This window comes from Kogia breviceps, chromosome 18 (genome assembly GCF_026419965.1).
Source record: "Kogia breviceps isolate mKogBre1 chromosome 18, mKogBre1 haplotype 1, whole genome shotgun sequence".
NCBI lineage: Eukaryota > Metazoa > Chordata > Mammalia > Artiodactyla > Physeteridae > Kogia > Kogia breviceps.
Window position 1 is genome coordinate 11489918 of NC_081327.1, and position 18058 is coordinate 11507975.

The 18058-nt window shown below is 57.5% G+C and overlaps 1 protein-coding gene across 7 annotated transcripts; it reads left to right on the forward strand.

Annotated features, from left to right (window-relative positions):
- Positions 1-3004: 3004 nt before the first annotated feature.
- PRX (periaxin) lies at positions 3005-17119 on the forward strand. Of its 7 annotated transcripts, none has more exons than XM_067019377.1 (7): positions 3005-3047; positions 6746-6789; positions 6873-6971; positions 7048-7225; positions 9308-9464; positions 12512-12708; positions 13331-17119. In XM_067019377.1, exons 4-7 carry the CDS (start codon positions 7199-7201, stop codon positions 16913-16915), a joined length of 3966 nt encoding a protein of 1321 aa, XP_066875478.1. In that variant the 5' UTR covers positions 3005-3047; positions 6746-6789; positions 6873-6971; positions 7048-7198; the 3' UTR covers positions 16916-17119. The 7 variants fall into 7 exon arrangements, with proteins under 7 accessions (XP_066875478.1, XP_066875476.1, XP_058901559.2 ...); XM_067019375.1 differs by having other exon boundaries at positions 3010-3047; positions 7043-7225; XM_059045576.2 differs by having other exon boundaries at positions 3010-3047; positions 7100-7225.
- Positions 17120-18058: the final 939 nt, after the last annotated feature.

Genomic DNA, 18058 nt, shown 5'->3' on the forward strand with positions numbered 1-18058 from the left:
GGGCCCTCAGATCAAAGTCGCAGCCCCTCCTCGTGGCCCTGCTGGCCCTCCCCTCATCTTCCCCTCACTCTCACATTCATCAGTTTCTCAAAGGGGCCCTTTGCATGGGCTGTTTCCTCTACCTGAAAACCACTCTCATTTATCCACCACCCGCAGCTTGGCATGAACTCCTATGTATCCTTCAGGTGCCGGCTCAAATGTTACCTCCTCCAAGAAGCCCTCCACGCCATTTCTGATAGTATCAGAGTGCCAGACCCCTCTTACAGACCTGGATCCTTTTCTCAGAGCACTTAGCTCAGAGAGTGCAATTATACACTCATTTCGTTAGGCACTTCTTTAGTGTCTGCCCGCCTTGGACTGTGAGTCCTGTGAGGGCACAGTCACAGTCACTGCTGTATCCCCAGCACCACCCAGCCCAGGGATGGATGGATACAGAGGAGGTGACAGCAAATAGCTGGTGGATAAGTGTATAAATGAGAAGGAGATGCAAAGGAAGGGGCATATGTGGCTCTAGAGACACAGCCATGAACAAGGACACAGTTCTCAGCTCCTGGAAATTTCCTATACGCTGAGCTCTGTCTGGATTCAGATCCTTTGCACAGGCTGTTCCATCTGCCCATGAAACTGTTCCACTCCCTGTTCTCTCTCTCCCTCTTTTTTGTTTGTTTGTTTGTTTGTTTTGTTTTCTTGGCCAAGCTGTGTGGCTTGCAGGATCCTAGTTCCCTGACCAGACATCAAACCCATGCCTCCTGCAGTGGAAGCACAGAGTCCTAACCATTGGACCGCAAGGGAATTTCCACACTCCCTCTTCTCTTGCCTAGATCCTATGGGTCATTCAAGTCTCAGCTCACATGTCCCTTCCTACAGGAAGCCTTCCCTGATCTCCCTTCCTAGGGTGAAGTAGGTACCTTTCCTGGGCTACCCCAGCAAGGCTCTGACCTCTCTGTCTGCAATTCCCCCATCCCAACCCTGGCCACTCTGGGTCTGCCTCCCTGTTGGACTGTGAACTCTGTGAAAGCAGGCCCAGGCTATCTTGGTCACACTGTGTCCCCAGCACCATCCAGCATGGGGCTGGGCACAAGACCAGGTGCTCATTGACTGCTGACATTGGATAAAGGACTGCTCCCTCTCTCCCCGCTGGTGCTTTGCCCGTGTTCCTCCTCCCTCCTTCTGGAAAACTCTTCCCTAGCCTTTTACCTGGCTCCCTCCTCCTCAGCCCTCCAGTTTGACTCCAGGAATCCTGTACTGAGCCTGCCCCCCGTGGTGAATTTAGGTCTGTCAGTGTCCCCAGTGCCCAGCAAAGGGCCTGTCACCAAGGGCTTGTGAATGTTTGTTGAATGAATAAATGAACAGATGAGTGTTTGAATGAATCAATGAATGAGAGAGAGAGAGAGAGAGAGAGAGAGAGCGCACCTGCAATGGAGGAAGGGTCTCCTCAGGCCCACCAGCAGCCCTGACCACGCTGTTCCTTCCACCCTTCCCGGGGGGAGGGTTCTGGCTGGGTTCCACCGCACCCCAACCCTTGGTGGCTGCCAGGCCTAGAAGGCATTTCCCAGAGGTCAGCACATTCCTGCCTTCCCCGGTGGCTGAGAGTGGGCAGGGGGCATTTCGGAGAGAGGGGGGGAGGGCCCTAGCATTCTGGGTTCCTGCCAACTAGTTCCTAGTCCCCCATGCCCTCGGGAGTAGGCCCCAACTTCTCAGTGTGGGGAGGGGGATGAATTCGCAGAGGGGCCAGCTGAGCCGATGTGAAGGGTGAGGGTGCCGACGGAGCTGAGGGCCTGGTGGCCGTGCCTGGCTGGACAATGGGGCCGAAGCTGCTGACGTGCATTTTGGGGGTAATCCCCTGCCTCTTCCCAGCCCCAGCCCCAGGCCCGGGCTCAGAGAGCCAGGAGCACCCGAGGCAGCGGCCGGGTGGGTGTGAGGGGCATGTGGGGGTACTTGTGCTCCCTGTGCCGCCTCCCGGGGTCTGGTGAGTCAGGGAAGGCTGGGGGCCGGGGGTCAGGGGGTCAGGGTGAGGCCTAGTGGCCTTGGTTTGGGAGTTGGGCAGGTCTGGGTTCAAATCCTGGTGCTACCTATTACCTGCTGTGGGTGACCTTGGTGTCATTCCCCTCTCTGAGCCTCCTTGTCTGTTTTATGAAGGGGACAGATGTGTGTTGCAGGGTCTTTGGGGTCCAGCAGAACCGGGGTTGGACCCCAGCTCCACCACCCCCTGGCTTTGTAGCTAAAAATTGGGCATAATCTGTCTTGCGTCCTTGATTCCAGGAGCCGAGCTTTGGGTGCCCAGCACAGTATTTAGTACATGATAGGTGCCCCCTGAAATGGCAACTCCATTAAACAGAGAAGTGGGGCTCCCCTGGCCCCAGTCTCACTCAGACCAAAAGTCCCCTGAGAAGTCTAGCTGGTGCCCTAATTTGTGTGAAGAATACAATATATGTATAAGTAGCATTCACTCCGGGCTAGGCACTTATTAAAATTTTTAGTCTCTCTTAACCCATTTTATCTTCACAAGAAACCCATAAGGTGGGCACTTTTACTACCCCTGTTTTAGAGATGAAGAAACTGAGGCCCAGAAAGATGTTGCGACTTGCCGAAGTTCACACAGCCAGGACGTGGCTGAGCTGGGATTTGAACCCAAATTGACCAGGGGAGGGAGTAGAAGTTTAATCTAGGGGCCCCAGGAACCCACGGGGCCATGCCTGGGTGTGGAAGCCAGGGAATAGTGCTGGTGAGGGGCTGAGTCTCCGAGTGCCACCAGCGACGTGCAAATCCCAGGAGCGGGGCTCATGGTGGAGGTCTCAGCCCAGGCAAGGGAACAGCACTGGGCTGTCTTGGCTTCTCTTCTGTGGTTCCCACCCCCTTGCGGGTGGAAGTAGCTGGGAGATGGGGATGTTTGTTTCCCTACCACACACCCCCTGGTGATGTCATACCTCAGCAGCCAATGGCTGGGGTCTCCCCCTCCTCCCCCTCCCCATTCCTTTTCCCCCCCAGCTTGGGGCTGGGGCTGAGCAGACGGACCAGGAGCTCTCGAGGTGTCTGGAGGCCCAGTGGTAAGAGACCTGCCCGCCAGTTCCCTTCCTGGCCAGGCTGAGAAGCCGTGGGAATGAGACCCAGGATCTTGGGAGGTGCTGGGAAGGTGTCTGGGGCCCAGGAGGCTGCGTGGTATAGGAGTTAAAGGTACAGACCTTGGAACCAGACCCTGGGTTCAAATCCCAATGTTCTCTTCTTTCTAGCTGTGTCGTCTTGGGCAAGATATTTCATTCTTTGTGCCTCTGCTTTCCCATCTCTAAAATGGGCTGAGGGAGGCTACCTCCCAGGGCTGACGTGAGAGTAAATGAGTTGCTAGTTATAAAGAGCTCGGGCAAGATGCTGGGGGTGGGACAGGCTTTTTTGTCCCTGGAATAGAGTGCTGGGGAGGCAAGGCTGATCTTGTTGGTTGGAGGCTGGTGCCCGAGCTGCATTTTGTCCCTCACCCAAAGCTCCTCTTTGGTAGGGGAGAAAGTGGGGCCACTGTGAGCAAAGGCTGGATATGAGACAATTTGAGATGCACAGACACACTTGCTGTCAGAGACTAGTTTATGTTCCTTGAGCATTTACTATATTCTCTGAATATTCTAAGCACCTGCTGTTGTCTCAAAATTCCTCAAAGCCACTCTTATCGGCTCCATTTTACAGATGAAGAAACTGAGGCCCTGAGAGGTGCAATACCTTGCCCAAGTATTCAAACCTGAGGAGTGCTGGAGCAGGCCCTAACGGAGGCAGCTGGAAGCCTCTGCCAGAACGCCTCTCCCCTCAACATCACTAGATGGCCTCAGACAACACCTAGGGGCCCAGATGAGTCAGGTCTACCCGCCACTCCCATTGCAGGGGCACCAGATCCCTCTGGTGGTTGGGGTGGCTGAGGCTCTGAGAGGGGAGAATTCCTAAAGGAGGTTGGCGCCAGCCCTGGTGGGGGGAGGAGGGTACAGTGAGGCAAATCTGGGGGATTCCTCAGCAGGCCCAGCTCAGCTGAGGGGGCCCAGGGTACAAATGACAACCCCTCACCCCAGCCACACTGAAGGGCATGAGTGACATCTTAAATGGGCATCTAAGTTGTGATTTCCCCAGGGAGGTGTTTTCAGGAGTTAAGGAGCCCAGGTGGGGAAGGATCTTTGCACATAGTAAGTGCTCAAGAAATGGGGACTCTCAGAATTCTGGAAGCTCAGGAATGTAGTAAGGCAGCGTCACAGGAATCGCTCAAGAAGTGGGCTGTTGGCCTCTGGAGGGTCCTGCCTGGCCTTGATTCTCCAGGGAATCCCCGTTAGATCTTCCCCTAACACAAGTCAGCCCCCCCAACCCCACCTCCCTACCCCTCCTTCCCCTGCCTAGTGGGACAGGCAGATCTGGGAACAGAGAGTGCCCGGGGTTGGGCCCCTCCAAAGCTGCTTCCTTCCGAAGCTGCTCCCACCCCATCCCACCCCAGGAGCTGGGTACGTGGCTCAGGAAGGGCACAGCTGGGCTAAATATAACCTGGGCTGGGCAGCTGTCCCGGGCAGGGCACTCTCTCTTGCCCTCACCCTGGCTGAGCTTCCTGTGCCAGCCTCTGGGTGTGACCTTCTCTGGCCTGTCCTGGAGCAGGGAGCTTGCGGCCTAAGGGATCCTCCCCTCCATCTCCACCACCTCCTACAAGTAGCAGGCTTCTCTCACCCCCAGCTCAGGATACTACGTTATATCAGGGAGTCAGAGTTAGCATTTCAGACCTGGGTTCAAGTCCCAACTCCCTCACAGTGATATCCTGGCTCTCTCTCTCTCTTTTTTTTTTTTTTTTTGGCCAGGCCACATGGCATGTGGGATCTTAGTTCCGTGATGAGGGATCGAACCCGGGCCCCCTGCAGTGGAAGCACGGAGTCCTAACCACTGGACCGCCAGGGAATTCCCTGTTATATCCCGTTTCTTAACCCTCATTTACTCATCAGTAAAATGGGTACCATGAGGCCATGTCTATAAAGTGTCTGCCTGGCTCAGGGTTGGCACCAACGAGGTCCCTCTAAAAATGCCTGTTCCTGGCACCCTTGATCCCCTCTGCCCAGCCCAACTCCTGCCTCAGCTGTTTTGCTGCTTGGGCCTCCTCCAGTGCTCAGAGCCACCAACACAAGTGAAGGTGCAGAGTTGGGGTCAAGGGTACAGGTCCTAGCTGTGTGACCCCAGACAGGTCACTTCCCCTCTCTGAGCCTCAGCTTTCAACCCTAAAATAGCCATCACATCCAGAGTGATTTCGAGGCCTAAGGGTGCCAGCATAAGGCCCAGTTCAGAGGAAATAATCCAGATGTGGGAGCCAACCACTACTTGGAGGGGCTGGGGCCTCACAGGGGGGACCAGGACCCCTAGGAGAGCCAGAGAGGAGCCTTCTGACACCTTGCGGGGGGCAACCAGTGAAGTGGGTACAGCTGGAGCATTGAGGGGGTCCCTGTCTCCTCTATCCTGGCCAGTGGTGGGCTATGAAGGGCCATTGTGCAGCTGGGGTGGGTGGGCAGGGGCGGAATGTGACTGGGCACAGCAGATGGGCCATTGTTTGAGGGAATGTGCCTCGTGAGGCCTGACCTTTCCCTGTGGAGTGGGGGTTGGCGGGCTGGCATGCCAGCTGGGGGCTGGGAGGACAAGGCCAGAGTCGGGGGCTCGGAGGAGGGAGACAGGATCCATCCCCTTTTCCCCAGAAGGGCCTGTCGGGGAGGCTGCACGCAAATCCCAGCTCTACCTCCTTCTTGCTGTGCTGTGTGACCTTGAGCGAGGTCCTTGGCCTCTCTCAGGGATTAGGGTTTTCTTTCTCTCTCTTTTTTTTTTTTTTAAATTATTTTTTATTGGCGTATAGTTGATTTACAATGTTGTGGGGTTAGGGTTTTCTGCGGTGAGGTGGAAAGTGAAGGTCTTAGCACAGGACTGGCAAAGAGTAACCACACAATGCCCATTAGTTATTATCCGTATGAGCAGCTGGAGCTTTCAGACAAGTTCAAGTCCTGGCTGGGTCATTTGTGACCCAGGAAAGTGACTTTCCTTCTCCCAGCCTCAGGTGTCTTCTTTGTAACAAGCTCAGTAATCGTATTGACCTCACAGGGGTGTTCTGAAATCCACATGCAATGACCCCCGTGGGATAGTCAACACAAGATCAAGACCACAGGAAGTTCTTAGTGATAATCATAGCAAGTGCTTATGAAGTGCCCACCATATGCCTGGCACTGTATATTTACAAACACATTTGATCCTCCTAACAGCCCTGGGAGGTAGGTGCCCTCATTCTCCCCATTCTATAGATGAGGAGACTGAGGCACAGAGAGGTGAGGTGATTTGCCTACAGGGAGTACATGGCAGTAGATATAATGATTTTACAGTGAATTTGGCCCCCTCAGTCAGCTGAGGTGGTTGGCATAGGTAGGGGCTCTGCTGTCAGAAAGGCCTAGGAGTCAGTTCTGGCTATACTGCCGTGTCACCTAGGATAAAGGTCTTCTGAGCCTTACTGCCCCCACCTGCACTATGGGGATAGAGTACCCTTTTTTTTTTTTTTTTTTGGCCACACAGCACAGGATGCAGGATCTTAGTTCTCTGACCAGTGATCAAACCTGTGCCCCCGGCAGTGGAAGCGCAGAGTCCTAACCACTAGATTGCCAGGGAATTCCTGGGGAGATAGAGTATTGACAGAGTGTGGGAAGGGTCAGACACTCAGGAAGCAATCCGTGGGGTTAGCTGATAGTAATGCTCCCGTTATTCTTCTTAGAGTCCCGGACCCAGGAGGCCCAAGGAGCTGGAGGTGACCCTGAGGTGAGCACTGGCTCGTGCCACATGCCCCTCCCTGCCCCTCCCTCACCTGTCTGGAGCCTCATGACCTGGTCTCTCCCTGGCAGGCAGCGAGACCCCAGAGGAAGGGCGCGAGCCCCGCAGACGACGGTGCACCACCCCAGGCTGGGCTCCTGTTAGGAGGGGGTGCTTGTTCCCAGGCAGTGGTAAGAGGATAGCTGGGATGGGGGGGGGCCCTTCTCCCCTTCTCATACCCACCTTGACCTCTTCCTTTAAGCCCAGGCTTCTCCTCTCATCCTCTCCTGGCCTCAAGCCTCCATCCCTGCCCCTGCAGGCTCAGAGGCAGCTGCTTCATGCAGAACTGAAACTGGTCCTGCAGCAGAAGGGAGAGAGGAAGCAGGAGCCTGGGGCCCAGGTGACTCCCAGCAGTGCCATGGAGGCCAGGAGCCGGAGTGCTGAGGTGAGCTCCCAATACATCCTGCAAGGGGGGACTTGTGGGGTCTTGGTGGGAGGCACGGACTAGGGTAGCAAGGAGACACTTCCTGGCTTCTCTGGGCCTCAGTCTCCCCATCTGTGAAATGGAGACAGCTGCAGGGCCTATTTTGTGGGTCACTGTGAAGGAAAAAAAAAATTAACATTTGTAATGTGCTTAACACAGTACCTGGCACGACTAAGATTCAAAGAAGCTAATTCATTGAGCATAATGGAATTATATTAACAATAATAAGCTTAAAAAAATAGAGTAGAAACCCTCCATCAGAAGAGGCAGGATGGTGTAGGGGTTAAAGACATGGGCTTTGGACCCGTGGGCTTACATCCCAACCCTATCACTTCAGCTGTACAGCCCTGAACAGATGACCTAAACTTTCTAATCCTCAGTTTCCCCATCGGTGAAATGGGGCAATGGTCCCCACCTCTGAGGGTGCTGAGGACTCACACTTGTGTCATTTGCCCAGGGCCTGGTACCTAAGAAGCCTCCTCGAATGTTAACGGCTTTCACTGTTATGGAGACGCAGCACTAGCAACTGACTGCATCCCATTGGATGCCAGGCACAGAGCAGGTCTCCTTTTACAGGAGTCAAGCTGAGGCCGAGGGGTGGCAGGCAGGGAGTAAAGTGCACGGAGGCCACGGCCTACAGGACGGCTTATGGGCTCTGAGGTCACAGACCTGAGGTTGAGGCCCCACTGCTTACCTTGCTGTGTGGCATTAGGCAGTCACTTCACTTCCCTGGACCTTTGTGCCCAAGCTGTGGGGAGGATGAAAGGAGATGCCACACATAACATGCTTAGCCCAGGGCCTAAGGGTGGTGGGGATGGTCATGCTTTTCCCTGCTGCCTCTACCACAACTCTTCCTACCCCTTCTCACCATGCTCCGCCCAACTCTCCAGTCCCGGGGCCACTGCTGTGGAGCATCTGGCCAGACCTGCTTTCCCCTCTCCAAGCCCTGGTCTCAACCCCAGTCTGTACCAGCCTCAATGCACTACCCACTACAGCAACCTGTCACATCTCTGTTGCTTCAGGTCTCAGCTCACAGTCAGAGACTCCTTCCAGTACACCTGTTACCCAAATTTACAGTAGGGAAAATGGGTCCAGAGAGGGCAAAGTCCCCCCTCGCCGAGACACACAGCAGATTGGGTTCCTGGATGGTCGTGGAACTGAGGTCTTTCACTGTTTCTTCTGGGAAGCCCGGGTGTGGATCCCACATTGCACTGTTGGGCCAGGGCCAGGTCAGCACCATTTACAGTAAATACCAGGAATACCACGTCTGCCAGCCCACCACTCATTACCCACGCACCTTTCTTCACTGGATTCCCTCTCCAATGGGCGTTATGCAGGGCTTGGGGTCATAGAGCCCACAATAGGGCACAGTCACACACCTCAAGCCTTCAAGGAGGCCAGTCCCACCTGCACCCCTCCATACCGCACCACTAAGGGTCGGCCCTTTCTTCGGGACCCCATCCTCCATCCCACCCCTGTTCTGCTGTCATTAAAGCCCCTCCCCATAGTTCAAGCCCGTCCACAGACTATGGGTCCGCTCCGCACCTCCACGGTTACACTCTAGCCGCACCCATTTCCTATCCTTCGCCGCTCCTCTCAGGCAACCGCCTCTATCCGCAAATGCTCCAACTCTAGCCCCGCCCCGAACTGGCCACGCCCCTGGGGGGGGAAGGCACAGCCCCGCCCTCATATCAGGCCCGCCTCTCAGTCACAACTCAGGTTCCCTCTGGCCTCCCCACGCCGCCCCTCCTCTACAACACCACCCCGCGCCCCGCCTCTCCCGACAGCGGTCTTTGGGGCTCCACCAGGCCTGTGATCCTCGAGAGCCGTTGAACCCTTTCGCGGGGTCTCACTGAGCGAGCGGCCCCCGTGCTCACTTAAAGGGGAGATGCTGGAGAGGGTGGGCCCGCACAACCTGCCTGAGCCCCGCCGAGGCGCCTGTGCCCTGAGGACCCGGTTAAGAGCCGCTTTTAAGCTCAATGGCGGGCTCTGGGCGAGGTCCCGCCCTAGCGCCCCATGGCGACCCCTCGCCGCCCTCCGCAGGAGCTGAGGCGGGCGGAGTTGGTGGAGATCATCGTGGAGACAGAGGCACAGACCGGGGTCAGCGGCATCAACGTAGCCGGCGGCGGCAAGGAGGGAATCTTCGTCCGCGAGCTGCGTGAGGACTCACCTGCGGCCAGGAGCCTCAGCCTGCAGGAAGGTGAGCGGGGCGGGGGCATGGGGCGGGGCTTTCCTGCGGGGGCGGGGTTGGGAAGCTGCCCTGGGTACCGGGACCAGGAGGCGGGGTTAAGGGCTAGGGGCAGGGCTTTGTGTTACCTATCGGCTTTGCGGTTGATCCGAGCAGGAGCTCTGGAGGTTCATTGTCTCGGTTCGATTCCCAGGTGTGCAGTTTACTATCTTGTGATCTTTTTGTGCCTCGGTTTTTTCACCTCTAAAATAGGACTAATTCTAGTACTTATCTCATAGGGTTATTATGTGGATTAAATGAGTCAGTACTTGAAAACACAGCACGTAGCTAAGTAGTACACGATAAGCACTAAGTAAGTGCTAGTTATTGTTTTGTTGTTGAGGCTGAAGAAAAGAGGCGGAGTTAACAACTTGGAGGGGGTGGGGAGGGGAGCTTAGTAAGGGATATTTTAGGTAACATGGCTGAGGCTGATGCGATTTATTCATGCAACAACTATTTACTAAGTGCCTTCTATTTCCAGATATTATCCTGGGTGCTTGGGCTACTGCTGTGAACAAAACAGATAACATTCTCTGCACTTATGGAGCTTACGTTCTAGTGAGGAGGGACATATTTAAGCAAAATATGTAAAATACACAGTAAATTAGAAGGCGATATATGCTTACGGATGCCAGGATGGAAGCTGCATTTTTAAAAATTAATCAATTAATTAATTAATTAATTAATGGCTGCATTGGGTCTTCATTGCTGCTCCCGGGCTTTCTCTAGTTGCGGCGATTGGGGGCTGCTCTTCGTAGTGGTGGGCGGGCTTCTCATTGCAGTGGCTTCTCTTGTGGAGTACAGGCTCTAGGCGCGTGGGCTTCAGTAGTTGTGGCTCGTGGACTCAGTAGTTGTGGCTCACGGACTCTAGAGCGCAGGCTCAGTAGTTGTGGCGCACGGGCTTAGTTGCTCTGCGACATGTGGGATCTTCCCGGACCAGGACTCAAACCCGTGTCCCCTGCATTGGCAGGCGGATTCTTAACCACCGTGCCACCGGTGAAGTCCCAGAAGCTGCATTTTTAAATAGAAGCTGCATTTTTAAATAGGGTGAGCCAGGAAGAGCAGAAAGGCCTGAAGAAGGTAAGGGAATGAGCTATGTGGCCATCTGGAGGAGCATTCCAGGCAGAGAGAACAGCCAGTGCAAATGCCCCAAGATGGGAGTGTGCCTGGCTTGTTGGAGGAACAGCAAGGAAGCCAGGGTGGATGGAGTAGAGTTATTGAAGAGTAGAGTAAGAGATGAGGCCAGAGAGGTAAGAGAAAGGGTAGTTTTTAGAGGGCTTTATAGGCCATGGGGAAGACTTTGACTTTTAATCTGGAAGGTTTGTGAGTGAAGAAAGAACATGAATTGACTGTGTTGAAATGCTATGTTAGCGGTAGACTGGGGGTGGTGGAGGGCAGGATGGGGAGCAGGAAAAGAGGCTACTGTGATTATCCAGGTAAGAGATTGGTGATGCTTGGGGCCAAAAGAGTGTTATTGGAGATGAAGAGAAGGGTTTGGATTCTGCATATCATTTCGGTCTCAAGCAGGGGTTCAAGCAGATGAAGTCTGGGACTTGACCGTTGGACTTAACTACATAGAGGTCACTGCATAGCATCTTGAGAGGAGCAGTTCAAGGCTCTGGGAAGCGGGTGTCAAAAGTGTAATCGGAGAGGTGGAAATAATGCAGCTAGACAACTCAATGACTTTTGCCATCAAGGTGAAGAGCCTTCAGGACTGGATATGGGGTGGGTTGGAAAGAGAGGAGTCAAGGATGTGTCCAGGGATTCTTGACCTGAGAATGGAGTTGGTAGTCCCACAAATGGGGAACACTGGGGCTGGAGCTTGTTTGCAGGAAAACCAGGAATATAGTTTGGATCTGTCAGATGAGAGGTGGACCCCAAGGTGGAGATGTGGAGGGATAGTTGGATATTTGAGTCTAGGATGGAGGGGGTAGTGCTGGGCTGGAGAGATACACTTGGGAGTCAGCATATTTATGATCTTTAAACTCCTGAATCTGGATGAGCTTCCCAAAGGGATGAGTGTAGCATGTAGATGGAGCAGAGGAGAGGTCCAAGGCCAGAGCTCTGGGACTGTGTGTCTTTAAGAGGTCTGAGAGATGGGGAGGAACCATCCCAGGAGGCTGAGAAGGAAGCTCGAGGGAGGTTCCAGAAGGTGTGGCACCCTGGAAGCCAAGCCAAGCAAGTAGATGAAGGAGAGGAGAGTGAAGCTGGGTCTCAAGCAGGAGTTCAAGCAGATGAAGCCTGGGACTTGACCGTTGGACGTAACCACACAGAGGTCACTGCATGGGACCTTGAGAGGAGCAGTTCAAGGATCTGGGAGGGGGGATGTAAAAAGTGTAATTGGAGAACTGGAAATAATGCAGCTAGACAACTCAATGAATTTTGCCATCAAGGTGAACAGATAAATGGGGCAGGAGCTCCAGAAGGAGTGAGGTCAAGACAACCTTTCTTATGGGAGAAAGAATGGTATGTTGTATGCTGATGGGAATAATGTAGACGAGAGGAACAAACTGATAATGTGGGGAGAGGGGGGAGAATTGCTGGTGTGTGTCCCTGAAAAGGTGGTGGAGGGATTGACCAGAGCTAGGAGTGGGGATGGTTTATCCCTACCTAGAACAGGTGGAGAGTGGAGAAAACCGCCACAGGATCAGAGGGTTGAATAATGGGGTGGGAGCTTCTGGAAGTTCTCTTCTGATTCTGTTCTCTCAGTAAAAGAAGCAAAGTTAGTGTCTGAAGTGTGAGGATGGGGGAGGGGGGTAAAAAGGGGAGGGGTGTGACCTGAATGGGCTTGGATTTGCTCAGTGAGGGAGACGGGGCCAAGGCCGAGGCTGTGGCTTTGTCCTTAAGTGTCAGAACCTCAAACCAGGAGGCACTTTGCGTCTCAATCTTGTGCTCGGGTATAGGCGGGGCCAAAAATTTGGGAGGCGCCTCGCTGCGCAGGCTCCAGAGAAGTGGGTGGAACCAGGCCTGGGCGGAGCCGAGAGATGCCCACGCCCCGCCCACCTCCACCCGGCCTGCAGGGGACCAGCTGCTGAGCGCCCGAGTGTTCTTCGAGAACTTCAAGTACGAGGACGCGCTACGCCTGCTGCAATGCGCCGAGCCTTACAAGGTCTCCTTCTGCCTGAAGCGCACTGTGCCCACCGGGGACCTGGCGCTGCGGCCTGGGACCGTGGCCGGCTACGAGATCAAGGGCCCGCGGGCCAAGGTGGCCAAGCTGGTACGCGTGCTTAGCCCGGTTATGGCCCTGGACTGCCCCAGCGATCCTGTCTCTGCGCCGTGAGCCCCACTGCCCCACACTGGTGGGCCAGCCTTGCCCTCTGTCTCGTCACTAACCCAGCGCTAATCCCATCCACTGGCTCCTGTTCTCTGCCCCTAAACTCCTCCCTGGGGAGGGGGACCCACCCATCCCAAACCAGGACCCTCACCCACCTCGTCAGGGGTCCTGAACCAGGGCGCTCTGAACCAGAGAGGCGAGGTTCAAGCCTGAGGGCAGTTCATTTACTGCTGAGTGACCCTTGACAAGTTTCTTTCCCTCCTTGGGCCTCAGTTTCCCCATCTCTAGAGTGAGGGTTTGGGGGAAAATCCTGGAGGAGGAGCCAGAAGTCTTGGGTCACAGTTTCTACACTCCTGTTGACTCACCGTAAGATTCTAAACGAAAGTCTTTGCCTTCCGGGGCAGTAAGGGTGAAATGACAGGCAGGAAGTGGGGATGGTGTTTTGGGGACAAGATGCTCAATCCAGCACATCCGCAGCCTGGTAAAATAACCACGTGGGGCTCCCCCTGTCCACCCCAGGCCTCCCACTGTCCCACCGCCTCCTGCCTCTCTCCTCTCTCCTCAGAACATCCAGAGTCTGTCCCCTGTGAAGAAGAAGAAGATGGTGGTGCCCGGGGCCCTGGGGGTCCCTGCAGACCTGGCCCCTGTTGACGTCGAATTCTCCTTTCCCAAGTTCTCCCGTCTGCGTCGAGGCCTCAAAGCCGAGGCTGTCAAAGGTCCTGTCCCAGCTGCCCCCACCCGCCGGCGCCTCCAGCTGCCTCGGCTACGTGTCCGAGAAGAGGCTGAAGAGGACCAGGTAGCCCGACTGGCCGCTGCCACTCCTCCCCCCAGGAAGGCCAAAGCAGAGGCCGAGGTGGCTGCAGGAGCCCGATTCACAGCTCCCCGGGTCGCAGCCCCCAAGGGGGAGGTGGCCCCTGCAGCAGAGGTAGTCAGCGGCTTTGCCCTCCACTTGCCAACCCTTGGGCTGGGAGCCCCAGCTGCACCTGCCGTGGAGCCTGCGGCTGGAGGGATCCAGGTCCCCCAGGTGGAGCTGCCCACCTTGCCCTCGCTCCCCACACTTCCCTGCCTGGAGACCCGGGAAGGGGCTGCGGCAGTGACGGTGCCCACCCTGGACGTGGCAGCGCCTACAGTGGAGGTGGACCTGGCCTTGCCCGGTGCAGAGGCGGAGGCCCGAGTAGAGGCACCTGAGGTGGCCCTGAAGATGCCCCGCCTCAGTTTCCCCCGCTTTGGGGCTCGAGCAAAGGAAGTTGCTGAGGCCAAGGTGGCCAAGGGCAGCCCTGAGGCCAGGGTGAAGGGGCCCAGACTTCGAATGCCCACCTTTGGGCTTTCTCTCCTGGAGCCCCGGCCCGCTGCCCCTGAAGCCGTCGAGAGCAAGCTGAAGCTGCCCACCATCAAGATGCCCTCCCTTGGCATCGGGGTCTCGCCGCCTGAGGTCAAGGTGCCCAAGGGGCCTGAGGTGAAGCTCCCCAAGGCCCCAGACGTCAAGCTCCCCAAAATGCCCGAGGCAGCCCTTCCAGATGTGCGACTCCCAGAGGTGGAGCTCCCCAAAGTGTCAGAGATGAAACTCCCAAAGGTGCCGGAGCTGACTGTGCCAGAGGTGAGGCTTCCAGAGGTGCAGCTGCCGAAAGTTCCTGAGGTGCAACTCCCGAAGGTGCCCGAGATGAAATGCCCCGAAATGAAACTCCCAAAGGTGCCGGAGCTGGCCGTGCCGGAAGTGCAGCTCCCGGAAGTGGAGCTGCCGAAAGTTCCTGAGATGAAACTCCCCGAGATGAAGCTCCCGAAGGTGCCCGAGATGGCTGTGCCAGAGGTGCGACTCCCAGAGGTGCAGCTGCCAAAAGTCTCGGAGATGAAACTCCCCAAGTTGCCCGAGATGGTCGTGCCGGATGTGCAGCTCCCAGAAGTGCAGCTGCCGAAAGTTCCTGAGATGAAACTCCCCGAGATGAAGCTCCCGAAGGTGCCCGAGATGGCTGTGCCAGAGGTGCGACTCCCAGAGGTGCAGCTGCCGAAAGTCTCAGAGATGAAACTCCCCAAGTTGCCCGAGATGGTCGTGCCGGACGTGCAGCTCCCGGAAGTGCAGCTGCCAAAGGTGTCGGAGATGCGGCTGCCGGAAGTGCAGACGCCAAAGGTCCCAGACGTGCATCTGCCAAAGGCACCTGAGGCGAAGCTGCCCAAGGCTCCAGAGGTGCAGCTAAAAGCTGCCAGGGCAGAGGAAGCAGAGAGGGTGGAATTGGGCTTCAAGATGTCCAAGATGACCATGCCCAAGCTAGGGAGGGCAGAGTCCCCATCTCAAGGCAAGCCAGGTGAGGCTAGCGCTGAGGCCTTGGGGAAGCTGGTGACACTTCCCTGTCTGAAGCCAGAGGCGGGCAGCGAGGCTCGTGCGGGTGTCGCCCGTCTCACACTGCCCTCAGTGGAACTAGACCTGCCCGGGGCCTTCGGCCTGGAGGGGCAGGTCCCAGCAGCCGACGTGGGCAAGGTGGAGCAGTCAGAAGCCCCCGGGGTGGTAGCAGGGGTCGGGGAAATGGCCTTCTGGTTGCCCTCCGTTGAGATCGTCACGCCACAGCTGCCCACAGTGGAGGAAGGGCAAGTAGAGGTGACGGAGGTGAAAGTCAAGCCTTCCTCCAAGTTCTCCCTGCCCAAGTTTGGACTCTCGGGGCCAAAGGTGACCAAGGCAGAGGCCGAGGGGGCTGGGCGAGCCGCCAAGCTAAAGGTGTCCAAATTTGCCATCTCACTCCCGAGGGCTCGGGTGGGCACCGAGGCGGAGGCCAGAGGAACGGCGGAGGCAGGCCTGCTGCCCGCCCTCGATCTGTCCGTCCCACAGCTCAGCCTGGATTCCCACCTGCCCGCAGGCAAGGCGGAGGTGGCGGGGACTGATGCCAAGCTCAAGGGGCCCAGGTTCGGCCTGCCCAAGTTTGGGGTCAGAGGCCGGGACAGCGAAGCAGGAGAACTAGTGCCAGGGGCGGCTGAGTTGGAGGGCAAGAGCAGGGGTTGGGATGCGAGGGTGAAGATGCCCAAGCTGAAGATGCCCTCCTTTGGGCTGGCTCGAGGGAAGGAAGCAGAAATGCAGGGGGGGCGGGTCAGCCCCGGGGAAAGGCCGGAGTCCACGGCTGTGCAGCTTAAGATCCCTGAGGTGGAATTGGTTACTCTGGGGGCCCAGGAGGAAGGGCAGATGTCCGCAGCCAGGCAGGTGGGCGCTGAGGGCCAGGATGCGGGGCCGAGGGTGCCGCTGGGCAGCTCCCTGCCCCAGGTGGAGCTGCCCAGCTTTGGGGAGGCTGGCCTGGCTGCCGCCCTCGGGCAGCAGGCCAAGAGTGCGCCTCCTCCAGCAGAGGGCACGCCAGGCTATAGGATCCAGGTGCCTCAGGTGACCTTGTCTCTACCTGAAGCCCAGGTGGTGGGTGGTGAGCTGCTCGTGGGTGAGGGTGTCTTCAAGATGCCCGCTGTGACAGTGCCCCAGCTTGAGCTGGGCGTGGGGCTGAGCCGAGAGGTGCAGGTGGGTGAGGCAGCCACAGGTGAGGGCGGGCCGAGGCTGAAGATGCCCACGCTGGGGGCTAGAGATGCGGCGGGGGGTGAGGGGCCCAGGGACCAGCCCCCAGGGGCCGAGCGCACCTTCCACCTCTCGCTGCCGGACGTGGAGCTCTCCCCGCCCGCCGTGGGCAGCCATGCTGAATACCAGGTGTCCGAGGGCGAGGGCGATGCCGGACACAAGCTCAAGGTGCGGCTGCCCCGGTTCGGCCTGGCACGGGCCAAGGAGGGGGTTGAGGAGGCCGAGAAGGCCAGGAACCCAAAACTCCGGCTGCCCCGCGTGGGCTTCAGCCAGAGCGAGGCGGCCGGTGGGGAAGGCTCCCCCAGCCCCGAGGACGAGGACGAGGAGGGCTGCGGGGAAGGGGCCTCCGGGCGCCGAGGCCGCGTCCGAGTCCGCTTGCCCCGTGTGGGCCTGGCTACCCCTTCCAAGGCCTCTCGGGGGCAGGAGGGCGAGGCGGCCCCCAAGTCCCCCGGAGGGGAGAAGTCGCCCAAGTTCCGCTTCCCCCGGGTGTCCCTAAGCCCCAGGGCCCAGGAGGAAGGTGGATTCCGGGTCCGGCTGCCCAACGTGGGGTTTTCGGAGACCCCTCCAGGCCCCGCGAGGATGGAGGGGGCTCAGGCTGCCGTCATCTGAAACCCCTCAGCAGAGGAAGGCTCCCCTCCCGTCTTCCCATCCTCCTCCTCGTTCTGTGTGTGAGATAACTAGCACTAACCCTCAGAGGGCTGGGAGGCGGGCAGCTGCCCGGTCAGGGCCCGGGAGTCCGTGCCTGGCTCTTTGGCCGGAGTGCCCGTATTTTGCCAAGCCATGTGAATAAAATAATCCAGAGGTAGCTTTGTGTCAGGTCTCCTCTGCGTGTGTGTTTGTTGCGGGGGGGGCAGGTGCAGAGAAAGGAGTCCCTTGAGGATGGCCTGAAGGGATCCTTTGTGCAGTGAGACAGGCCACCCCTGGTCTGAGGAGACTCTGGGAGGACTTGGGGTGGGCCTGGTGGGAGGGGGCTGTCCTAGCCCTTCAGAATTCCCAGGGGCCTCTGAGCTGGGGAAGTTCCCCAGCAGAACCCAGCTGCGGGACCCACTCCTGCCAGGACGACCCCAGGGCCTCCACCCCAGGCACCCGGCTGCCCTCTTGGGACTAAGTCCCAGGGTCCTCAGCCCCTACTGGGGCCGGGCCTCAGCCTCCAGGGACCCATCTCCACTCAGGATCCAAGTCCCTAAGCCCCCTCCAGGGTCCCCAGGCTCCCCCATTTCTCTCTGAGATGCCCTAGACAAGCTGTCCAGTCCCGAATCTCCCCCTGATGCCGCTATAGCCACTCCTCCACTCTCTTCACATCTCCGCCCTCCCATTCTCGAGGAAGAAGGGCTATAGATCAGTGCCCTTGAGTTGGCCCAAACTCCCCACTTACTCCAGAACCTTCTTCCTTCAAGCCGACCCCGCCTTGGGTCACTACCCATCACGTGCTTCCTCTTCACGCGCGCCAAACATGGCAGGAGTTGCCTACGTTCCTGGTACGCACCCCTCGCCCAGTCCCGCAGCATTTGGGGTTTTCCTCCTGCCACAGCTGACCTGTCAGTGTCCTCCGTGGCCACGCTCAGGGCCTCTTCTGTCTCCTGTGTCCTGACTTCTCAGGGCTCCTTCCTCCTTCCTGAGCGCTCTCTTCTCTCTCTCCCGCGCTCTTCGTCTCTCTCCTCCTGGCCCTTGGGCCCTCAGGGCTCCTCCCAGTCCCTCACCCATCCCCACACACTCCCTGGGCCATGTCGCCCTCCCCTCGGCTCCCACTCC